This window comes from Sinohyriopsis cumingii, chromosome 18 (assembly GCF_028554795.1).
Source record: "Sinohyriopsis cumingii isolate HCF-2022 chromosome 18, ASM2855479v2, whole genome shotgun sequence".
Taxonomy (NCBI): Eukaryota; Metazoa; Mollusca; class Bivalvia; order Unionida; family Unionidae; genus Sinohyriopsis; species Sinohyriopsis cumingii.
Window position 1 is genome coordinate 59,863,524 of NC_142978.1, and position 12,311 is coordinate 59,875,834.

The following is a 12,311-nucleotide window of genomic DNA, read 5'->3' on the forward strand; positions in this document are numbered from 1 at the left end:
TGTTTCGGAAGCAAGAAAGGTAATTTCTAACCAAACACGTTCGTTCTCCAGTAGGGAATTTAAATGTTACATACTGTAACTGAATCGTCAGAGTTTGTCTAGATGTTTCGTCTTTTTCTAAGCAGATTCCATGTAACAAATGTTGGTAATCCTTTAACTCGTCTTCCTCAATACGTTGCAGTAAGTGAATCTCCAAGTAACCAAAATTACGAACGTCTAGCCCATCATCATTCATATACTGAAAGTATTCAACAAGGTCTGACCAGTTAAAAAATTTCTGACGAATCAGTCCTCTTATACCATTCAGGTACCAGTGGTTAAAGATCTGGTGACGTAACGGATGCAATTGTTCTTTACGTTTCACTTGTATTTTGACCAACTCTCGATAAATCCTTTCTCTCAACTCCTCAGGCAAGCCCAAAATGTTCTCTTGTAAAGTATCCATAAGTATATACACTGTTTTTGGAATCGCTGGGTGGTGGCCAATAGCCTCGTTTAACTTTGTGTCTAATGTAATATCCACTCATAATCAGTCTTCTTGTACTTTGGAACATAGCATAATTTAAAAACGGACGAATCACTTTGAGTTTGCGTTTCACTTGTATTTTGATCAGTTCTCGGTAAATGCGTTCTCTCAACTCCACAGGCAAAGCACGAATGTTCTCTAGCAAAGTATCCATGAATACCTCATACTAAATCCTCTTTGGTCTGACACAAGAAATGTACTCTTTGCACAAAGATGGTTTTACTTCAGTGTCGAATTTAAATCGTTGAGTCACTAATCTACACATTACAATTCGTTCAGAAGTTTCCTCTTTCACCAAGTTGACATTGTGTTCAAGATGTTGGTAATTCGTTAACTCTTCCTCTGGAATTCGATGCAGTACGTTTACAATAATGTAACTACAATCGTCCATACCAAACCAATCCTTTTTAAAACTAGAGGATCGTTGATCAATGTCTGTCCGATGGAACACTTTCAATTGAATCAATCCTTGTATAGCCTTCAGGTACCAGTGGTTCAAACACCGGTGACGTAACGGATGCAATTGTTCTTTACGTTTGACTTGTATTTTAACCAGTTCTCGATAAATGCGTTCTCTCAACTCCACAGGCAAAGCACGAATGTTCTCTTGTAAAGTATCCATGAACAGATTATTATGGTAAGAAGTTACTTCAATGTCTCGGTCCCACTAAGGGTAAGTAATGACAATTCGGTGACCATCGAGCATGTTCTACGTAGGCCGGATCTTGCGGTTCCCAGTGGTGAAGTGACACACCGCAACTGAAGCACTTGACTTTATCTCCTTCGCCCAAGTAGAAAAATCCGGCTCTGGCTAATTCTTCGGGGGTCGGTCCTCCCAGATACTTTGGCCATTTTCCTTTGAACGATTGAAGACGATTTTCAAAGTCGCAGTATTCCGACAAACGCACAGGGAACGAATATTCGTCTTTCACAGGTTCGTTTCGATGAGGGTTGAGTGACATGGGTAGGAGTTTGCTCAGGGCTGGATGACATCCGTAAGGGGGTAGACGTGAAGGTGAACATTCCCCTTTAAAACGAAACCCAGTAAAATGTCCAAGAGGACGAGCGGCATCACTTTCGCATCCCTCAGGTTTGACACGCACAGCATCACTTTCCATGATAGGGGTAGGGACACTAAAGTTCCCATGATGCTTTACGGCATCGCTCAGGTCACAACGTACAGCATCGTACCCATCGCAAGGCTCACAATCGCATTCCACTTCCGAAGCCTCACACTTGAATTGTGCCCTTCTAAACAACTTGTTCTGTGTTTCTCTGAAAGTATTCATCTTGTTCGCTTGGTCTTGGTAGTCACAATGAACTATCGATCTTGCCTAGGGTTCCTTTTTTATATACAGACCAATACCGACGTGACCGTACGGTAAGGTGAAATGATTGGGAAGTCGCACTCGCTTCTGGTATACAATTTGATAGACTTTTTCCAAGGGTCGACTGACGATGTGGTGAGTGGGTAAACGTACAATTTTGTTCGGTTGGTGAGTGGTCACTTTAAAGTTTCCATCCTCTCCCGATTGCAAGGCTTCTTTCAATACCCCAAAGTTGACCACTCGACTGGTACGATAATTCAGAGTCAATCCTTTCACTTTGCACGTCGTGTGCACTTCTCCTTGTTTGTCCCGGTATTCGTAGCCGTAATTTTTGGGACCGCCACTGACGAAACTTAGAATCTTGTCGTCGGGATGCTCGTCTGTCCAGGCTCCTAAACGGTCTCCTTCGATGCTAGGGTGATGTTGAATCGGGTGATGGATGTAAATGCAACTGTCCGTGTCAAAGTACAGGACGCGTTCTTCTAACAGTTCTAAAGCTTCGTACAATTTTAAGCGAGCATGGGCTGTCACGTAAGCCGCAATGATGACATTTCCAAAAGGGTCGTCTTGTACAAAGTCCAGATCTTCTTCGTAATTGACCAAGATCAAATTCTCTCGAACGACGTCCACGTGTTTCATGTATTTGGTTTTGTCGTGAATCATCTGGAAGTAGCGGGAAGGTTCTGTCAAATATTCCGTCTTGGGTAAACACGGTCGTTGTGCCATTTTACCCCACAAGCAATTTAACATCACTTTGGCAAACGATCGCCTGCCTTCGTTTTTCTCGATGTGGTCTAAAGTGATGCCTTCTTGTTCGTAGTATTTCTCTTTGAATTTTATTTGGTCTTCGGGAGTGTGACACCAGGAAGGATAGCCGCTGGCTTCTTGCTTCAGTTTCAAAAAGGCATCCACGTAGTCTGCGAAAATGCCTTTCTGAGTAGGGTCACCCTTGTGGTATTGTTGTGTCTTGGGAAAGTGGCAAATTTCGTACACTTCTAACAGTTGGTATCCCATGTCCAGAGCTTTGAACAATTCCACGCTGACCCAGGTTCCCGTCAAGGCCCGTTCTTCCTGGGTGTGCTGACAAGGCTGATCTTGGTTGCACGTTTCGGCACAAGTACGGCACAAGGGAAACATCAGTTTGCCTTGACAATGGTGAGGTAAGACGGGATGGTATAGGTTCGTGGGAGGCAAAACTTTGCACTTGATCAAGCCTTCGTATTGTCGAATGTTTTTCAGGTCGATGTGTTCCGTCAGCAATCGCGGGTGCCCTACAGGAAAGCGACAATATTTGCACACGTAGGGATACAGCGAACACACGTCCAAGTATTTGATTTCTTCTCCTTTCTCTTCGTCGGCTTGGTACAGCAAACAGGTGGCATTGGTCCTTCCTCCGTACAAACTATCCCTCGGGTTCAGCGGGTCCATGAACTGGTAACTTTCCACGAGGCGTTTAAACTCGGGATCGGTTTTCATACGGTGATCGTACTCGTGTTCCCACATTTCCACCACTTGGTATCCTTGCTGTTCTAACTTTAGGCGCCGCTGACAAGTGTCCTGGTACAAGTCTTCCATGGTTCGTTGCAAAAACTGATTTTTAGTGCCACGGTCAGGGTAACAGACGGGACATCCGTGAAATAAGCAACCGTTAAACTCGTACACGATCTTGGGGTTTTCTAAGTCCCAGCCATCGACCGAATACGTTCCGATGGTCTTTTCGCCCCCTCCGTTGCGGGCATGCTGAATCCACTTGTCTTCCTTGTCGCACAAGTAATGTAACCAGCGTAGGGCTTTGACCGAGTATTGACGCTTGACAAAGTGGGTCGTTTGAGGGCTGATGACAGCCACGGTATTTTCAGGCATGAATCGTTGTCGATACACTAAGGAACATGCTTTGGCAATGGTGCAAGCTTCTTTCAAAGGATCGACCCCTCCGTGTTCCATGAACAGTTCTCGAAATTTTCCACAGCAACGTCGTAAAATGTCCACGTCGGAACGACAATACTTTAACATTTCTTCCTGAAAGTCGAAAGGGTCCGAGGCGTGAGCCTGGTACCAAGCGTAGAAAGCTTCTCGTTGTTCGGTACGCATGTTGTCGGGGTCGTAATAGTGAGCCTCAGGCAAATGGGGTAGAACGGCATGTTGATTGGCTTCCGTATTGAAAAAGTGTGGAAAGTACCCTTTAGCCATTTCTGTCATTCCAAACGTTTTAGGCATTCGACTCAAAGGCATGGCCAAGTAGCTCATCGAATCTTTAAACTGCACTTGTCCCACTTGCATGAAAATGATTTTGGCTCCGTTCAAAGTCACTTTAGGACGCTCGGTGCCTTGTTCCGTATAGTATCTGAGAAGAAACTGTCCATCGTATCCGGAAAAATTGTGAGCCATCACCGTGGCATGACGATGACAATCTCCGTAACGTTCGATGTCCTCTTGGCTCCACGTCTTGTCGACGGGGTCTAAGACCCATTGGGCAAAATCGGCTAGCGTGTTCGGTCCCCGAAAGATTTTCTCACGCCCTCCAGGAATCTTGCTGCAGTGAGGGCAATGACTGAAAATAGGTTCTTGAATGCACTTCTCGCACGCTCGATGAGCCACGCAGAAATTAGGAATGTGAATGCCGGTCTCTTGCATGCATTCGAAATCGAAAAAGATGAAATTGCCTTTCTTCTTGTGACCGTCCTCTTTCTCTGGTGGGGGTTGGTATTTTTGCACGTAACATTGGTGTTCCAAGTCCACAATGTGGTGACAAATGTGACATTTTTTCTTTCCTCGACATACGTGTGCCTTGGCAGCATTGGTACATATGACTTGTTCACACGTAGGGCACAATCTCAGGAGTTGACAAGCACATTTCTTCTGTGAACCTTGCGTTTTCAGATGTTGTTGGTAACAGGTAGGGCTGACAAACGTGCGCAGACAAGTTGAACAAGGCACTTGTTCTTCGCTCAGACAGGGTGAAGAGGCCAAACATCCTGAGCATTTCAATCCACAATGCTTGTGTTGCTCTCGATTATTATAACCATGGTCACATTTCTCACAGTAATAACCGTATCCCAGGAATCCGGTGATACTGGTAATGGTATCGAAATGGTCATCGTGATGATAAACGTGAATGTATTTTCCGTCCTTAAAATCTTGCCCTCGAAACAACAGAGGCCCGCGCACTTCTTGAGGGTGCACTTTCAAGGTGTATCGTGGAGCTAGGGCATCTTGCAATTTTTGCATCTCAGGAATACCACAGGGTGTGTCTTTGGACAGGCCGGCTTGTCGTAACAGGAGTTCTGCTTCGTTTCGTTGTTTGGCTCGATAGGAACGTTGAATAGTGTTCCAGGTTCTTTTCCATTCTACCGTGTCGTTCTTGTTGGCATAGGTTCGTCCCACCACGATGGCACGGGCTAAACACATCTGGTCATGAGGATTGTGAATTTGGACAAGGCTACGCTTAATGCTGCGAAGGTCGTTCACCAATAACATCTTTTTGCGTCCAGTCCCTTGAGGAGGAGAGACGTGGGTCATGTCCAATGTGGCTTTTCCATCGGTGATGTCAAACTGGTCATTAGATTGTTGCAGGTGTTGAATCTTGTCCATGACTTTGGAAGCGGTCAATTCTGCAGGGGTGCTAAACTCGATCCAAACAGGGGATTTCAAACCGTCGTGTTGTATGGAAAGTCTCAAGCGATCGTCTTCTTTGGGTTGACATTGTTGCTTGAGTGCAGTGAGCAAAGAATCCCACACCTCAGTGATGAACACTTCTGCTTTCTCTAACGGCACTTCAGCCTTGAAATCTTTAAACTTCACCGTGTATTTGTAAGCCGTGGTTCTAAATTTTCTAGAGGAGCGCTTTTCCGTCTCTCGAATGGAATAGTATTTTTCAGGGTTGACTAAGGGTGGTGAACTTGTTTTAGAGGGTTCTGATTCTGGTTCACTCATGTCCTCTTCAAAATCACTGGCATGAATTTGTGCCAAGATTTTAGCTCTGGTACGAGGCGATAGATCACGTTTCTGCCTCTTACTTTCTTCTTCTTCTTCCTTCTCAAATGAATTAGATCGTTTCATCTTGAAAGCAAAAAGTCAAATGACTCAAGTTCAAACACCATGAGCTACTTTATAGTCATAGCAGACCAGTGTATATAAAAGGGTGTGTGTCTTGTCCTTTCACTATTCATTTCACTCTCAAGCCGAGCACAACGATGGAAGAGACTAACCAGATGGAACGTTTCGTCAGAGCTTTGCGAGGGGTCATTAGAAAATTCTCTTCAGACCAGCTAATCTAGCTGTGCGAGACTCAATTATTGATGTAATAATGATTTAACTGCACATTACAGCAGCAGGGAGGGTACAACCAAAAATAAGTTTGCGACGGGTAAACAAAAACACGCATTAAAATTTAGAAAAACACGAACGACAAAGATGAAGTAACAAAATTAGCTAACCCAATTAGAGAAACTCTCTGTTTTGGTTAGCGGCTTCGGTTTGACGTCATTTACCGTATATTTTTTTTTTTTTTTTTCGTTGAGGTTGTATTGTTCGTAAATGGACTTTAAAGCAGGTGGTCTGTTCACCCTCTGCTGGAATCAGCTCACAACTAGTACTTCCAGTTCGAATGTAGTTCTAGTCTATTTTTTAAACATTTTTTTCCTCTTTCATTTTGGTGGTGATAGAAGAGTTTTATTTATGCACTTTTGGTAGGGATTTAAAGACATTTGTTTATTGTTGAGAATATGAGCTCAGGGTGTGGTTGTCCATGTGTATTTCAGCGACAGTGCACAGTGAGTAATAAGGCCTTGGTGGTGATCCGGAAGCAAAAGCTGTGTTTTGTTTACATGCTGCTCTGTTGACAGCTGGTCTAGCATCTCAAAAATAAGAGCAGGTCAACCTTTGACAAGAACTTCACCGTGAAGTCATCTTTGAAGGTATTTTAGATTAACATATGATTTGTATTTATTGTCACACAGTGGAAAGGTCAGTACTGAGAAACAAATGTAGAGAACATATAGTAAAATTAATGGACCACCCGTACGGTTTCATTCTGGCTTGCCAATATCTAGCTACGATGTCGTAGCCTCAACTTGATTTGTCCACGAGGTAGGAGTAAGGGTACTAATATTAGTACTTGCCAATATCATGCCCACTCTGCACCATAGTCGCTAAATAAAAGACAATGAAACCGAAACTTGTGATGTTTGATATTATTCCTTGTTGTGGCGTGATCGTTATGGTGAACTAGTATGACGTAACTTATCGGAAAAACCCAGGAAGTTAAATATCCGCCATTTTCTACGATTTTTTTCTTAATCGACGAGGGACACGGAAAAACATTTGATAAATATATAATTTACATTTCAGCTGATGGAGTAAAAGTGCGTTAAGTAGTAAGTTGACGTTTTATAGATTTACTGGAATAATTTAAATTTGTGAGTCTGTTTATTAAATGCGATATTTACTGTTAAGAATGGTAACTGACGTTTATCCACAAAATGACAACGAAAAGTTGACAAATCGAAATTAGTATATTTGTACTGTAAATATACATATTTATACTTCAGATACTTTTTTTCGTGTTGCTACAAATTTTAGTTGTAACTTACTGATAAACGTCTGACTGTGCTTGTACGTTATCGGCTTCACGCATTTGCTGTAGACCAACAAGGTGGTTTCCGCCATATTTTTTGTAATGACGTTGGGGGCCATCCATTTAGTACGTACGCAAAATCTGGCAAAGCTTGACCCCTCACCCTTCCTTGTACACTAGATTAGGTGTGATTCCAGTCAAGATTTATAACATACTTTTTTCATCATACATGCTTGGTATTACATTTACCACGGGGGGGGGGGGGGGGGGGGGGGGGCGGGGGGGCGATTGGCCGAGTGGTCAAAAACGCTTCATCATTATAATACATATAATGTTTAAAAGAAAACAACATACTAACCTACCCTAATTTTAAACGTAGTGCAGTAGGAAACATTTTTTTGGCCAAAGATGTGTGTGTGTTCGATTTAGATTTTTAACATAACTTTTAATAAAAATGTCAGTCATATCTCTACAATGTCTGCAGTGTGGCATTTTATAGTGCTGTCTTGTACTGGGGTGTCATACCACAGACATGTAGCATTATGTCCCACCCAGTCACATTATCCTGACACCAGGCTGACCAGTCCTTACACTAACCTTTTAATGCTGTAAACCAACTGAGGCAGCTGCTAATACCATTTTTGTGTCTTTGGTATGACTGCTGGCCCAGGGGTTGAAACCCTTGATTTCCCACATCCAAGGTGCATGCTCAAACCACTTAAGCCACCAAAGATCTAATTACTTTTTGTCAATCCCAATCCAGCTTCCTTAAGGTTTAGCTACGGGCTTTGCGGTCATAACCATCCATATCTAGTGATCCTTAAATGTTTGTATAATTTCAGGATTTTCCATGAGAAGATGACTAATTTAGATGTTGGAAAAGAATTTGCTTGTTTACATGAACTTAATGGCCTAAGTCCTTGCAATCCTCAAAAGGCCTACAGTGGTGCTGAATTTTGGCAGTCCTCAAAATGTCCGGCAGACCAAGATGTCCATGAGACGGCTCTGCAGAAGGGTTCCTTAGTTTGCGAAGACACAGGAATTCCGATTTTTTCAGGGGAATTGGCCAAAGGATATTTTAATATCGATTTAAGAACTGACATAAGTCAACTATCTGAGCTTGGGATCAACATCATCAGTCATGATTTGCCTCAAAGTAATAATGCAACAAAACCTCTTGAGCACAGTGTTCCTGGGTAAGTTAGTTTCCTTTCACACTCTGTCATTTTGTGTTACTCTGAAGGTACAGTACATTTTACATAATTCTTTAATTAATCCCACCATACCTGCCATTGATTCAGGTTTTCCTGAAGTTATTCTGATTTCAGAACCATAATTCAGCATTCTGAATAGGCTTTTAAGAAATCAGATTTTGATGTTTTGAACTTTAAAAAAAAATAATTTCAAAATCGAAAAGCTGCTCGCAGAGTTACTTGTTTTATTTTTTTCTCCTCATCTTGCCTTCTCAACAAATGGGCAGAAGTCTGCGAGAGCATACAGTTGCCATATTTGTTTCCATTGTTTCATTTATGAGAATTGCCAGCCATTTGGTACCTTCACTAAGCATATATCATTGTGGTGGCATTATGTTAAAAGCATAAGAATGTTGGATGACAATAAAAGAAACCCGATCTGCACAACCAGATATGGTCAAATTTAAAGCCAAGATGAAAACCAAACAGAAATACAGTGAGGAATATGTGTTGACTTAACCAGATATAATGGGCAAATCACAATTGGGTGAAAACTATTCTCCAAAATTTGTCAGACAAACATTATCATAAGCCATGGAGGCCTCAATGACCATGAGACATTTCTATTAAGAAGCACATTACTTTGACAAACATTGTGGAATCGAGGGGCAAAATTAGTTCATATCTTGCATATTACGGTGTATTAAACATTGAAATATTATTTGCGGAATTTATTGTGGTCCATGGAATTCAATATCTGCAGCAGATCATGCTGGGAAACTTGTTTGTAAAATGTTCCCAGATACTCAGAATGCAAAATAGTACGGATCTGCCAGAGCCAAAACAACTAGCATCATCCACACAGGGAAATAACAGTGCTAGTCAGATATTAGATTGTATAATAGACCATTCATCATTGTCACTGATGGTAGTAATGATTATGAAGACGTAAAACTGTATCCATTATCTGTGAGATATTATGATGAAGAATGGCTAGATTAGTAGGTAAATGATTATGTATTTATTTTTTTGTGCTACACTATCGTTTGATTTTGCTAATGCTATTCCAGAATTAATGTAATACGATTAGATGTACTCAATAAAATCAGTCTCTGTTAGTGACATTTTTTGGGGTGATAAATCACCCTGTGAATAAAATGGATAACCTATTCTGTGAATTGGTTGTATGATGCCATTTTTGATCTAAACAAATTGTCAGGTATTGGTTAAAGGGCACATGGAATGGATTAAGAATGAATTGAACTTGTATATTTTTGAAATGATGATGATGATTAATATTCGTTACACATCACCAGTGAAATCCATTACTGTTATTTTAATATATAGTGAAAACAATTATTTCAGAAAGGTGTCTTGGACTACAAAGAATGGTGGAGTGGAGTTCATCTGTCAAATGAATCCATCACAAACTCCATCTACTCAGGGCAGTGTTTGGGAAAAGGTAATATATCTTTGTCTCAAACAGCTTGAATTGACATTGTCAGAAATTTCCAAGCATCATAAATAAAATAAATTGGAAGACAAAAGGCGGACAAAATTCTGCAACTTCTGTGTGTATTGACTACAGTGGACAGGAGCAGTTGGTGATTTAAACCTTAACCAATAGATTGGTTGTTTTTATTATAAAAGTGTTATTAAGTCAATTAAAAGAACAAAATTTGTTTTCCAAAACATAATGAAGGGTGTAAAATGCAACTGAGATATCAAATGTAAACAAGGAAAGATTCAACATTTCTCATCAACATTGTATATAAATGTATAAAATCTGGTTCACAGTCAGATTCAAGTAATAAATACCCCAGGATTAGCATGTTGGACTAGGGTAGTATACCTTTTGTTTTGTTGAGAGAATTTAACTCGTGATAGCTGGTGTGTTGGGAAATCATTAGTTGAAAATACATAAAAATAAATTGAGTTAAATTTAAACCGGTTCTAAACTTTGTGGTCATTATCATTTAAATTAAGCATATTTATCAGTTTGAAGTCTAGTGCCAAGATGGTGACTTTGCAGTTGTTGTGGAACCTGCATAATTTTCAAAGGAATATTTGTAGATCAGTCTATCACTCACAAATTAAGATAAATTTAAGATACATTGAAGATATATTGAAATGTTGAAGTCTGTAAGATTAATCATACTAAGTCATTTAAGTTTGTGAGCTGGCAATTTCAGAATTCTCTTGTACATACCTATGCACAAATGCAAGAAATGTACAGAATGCTAATGTTATAATGACTGTAAGTTTTGGGACATGATTTTTTTATATAGTATTCATGTCTCAAGATTTATATGTGTTCAAATTTTTTAGCATTTACAGTGTCCCAACACTTAAAGACATTTTAAAAAGTTTAGAAAAAATTGGCAACATTGCCATACTGCACAAAGCATTAACCAGCCCTTGCTCATTTACTACATCAATAAACTGTTATAAATTACTATGTTTGTTTTGATGTTATTTTTTGCATATGCATATTTTCCAGTTTTTCCAACATAAGATAAAGGTAAATGAAAACTTCAATAATTCACTTGGCCCTTAGAGTTTACTGGGTGACCAAAACTATACATAATGTACAGAACAGTACATACCCAGTGCAAACTGTGTATCCTTGCTTATTCCCAAAAATACTTGATGCAGATTTTTCAATATTGTTTGTTTTTATCAAATCTCATTCTTCCAAATCTATTTTTAAGACGATGCCAATTGCTATTTTATTTATTTTGACTCATGTTTTCAAAGATGTAAGTGATCCAACAGAGTGATGTAAATTATATGAAATGACACACATCTTTAATTACATGTATACAAGTTGCGTAGCCATCATAGTTATTCACATAACTGATCATCATTGATAAAGTTTAGTTTTGTGTTTTGGCTTACAGTAACATAAATTCATAACTTTCAACATAGTATTCATTCCATCTTTGACTTTGGACAGCTGGTTGTTTCGATATATTTTTTTGTTTATAATTGGCAGATTTGTCTTTTGTTTTATGACAGGATACCAGGTAATTGTTTGAACCATGAAACTGTCTTGGGAAAAGGGGGATCTTTGGCTGGCAGCATTGCTGGTAACCATTTGTTTTACAGCATTAATCCACACGAATTAACTGTTGTAAAATCTAAAGTGGGTTGAGCAGGATGAGATGCCCTGCATAACAGCAGTACTAAATTATTTGTCCCCTCAAAAATATATTGGACTGACTAACCATTGACTATCATTGTTAGTCAGTTATGGTATGAACACTGGCTTGGTTGAGTAGCATGATTACCCTAGCCGAGTAAACTGGTACTTATTTATAGTCACTTTCATCAAAGCAAACTACATACGAGTTTTTAAAGTATTACAGTTATTTTCAAAGCATTATTTCTGAAACGTCTATTTTGAATTTTGGAGGTATTATTTAAGTTTAACGCAGTTGTGCCAGTAATTTGAATCCATGTGATATAGTTCATTTAGTGCACATCAAAGTCTTTAATGTAACATGTGGTGATGTCATGATGTAAATATGCTAACTAAATGCCAGCATTGAACCAAACACTGTTGTTCTTCATTCTTGTCATACTGTGAGCACAGTTTGAACAAGTTAGGTATTGACATTTTCAAGGCAAATAAAAACATAATTACTGGTGCATTGATACAAATGTAAATACCTTTATGTACTTTGCCA

The 12,311-nt window shown here is 39.8% G+C and overlaps 1 protein-coding gene across 2 annotated transcripts in view; it reads left to right on the forward strand.

Annotated features, from left to right (window-relative positions):
* The first annotated feature begins 6,376 nt into the window (after positions 1-6,376).
* LOC149776750 (uncharacterized) overlaps positions 6,377-12,311 on the forward strand; it is a 41,248-nt gene continuing 35,313 nt past the window's right edge. The window contains exons 1-3 of one of the 2 annotated variants that reach the window (XM_089941422.1): positions 6,377-6,770; positions 8,272-8,625; positions 9,988-10,084. In XM_089941422.1, the coding sequence (XP_089797548.1) occupies positions 8,288-8,625; positions 9,988-10,084 (435 nt within the window). In that variant the 5' untranslated portion in view covers positions 6,377-6,770; positions 8,272-8,287. Of the gene's footprint in view, positions 6,771-7,108; positions 7,230-8,271; positions 8,626-9,987; positions 10,085-12,311 lie in introns of those variants that run through there. The other variant, XM_089941423.1, reaches the window with a different exon arrangement.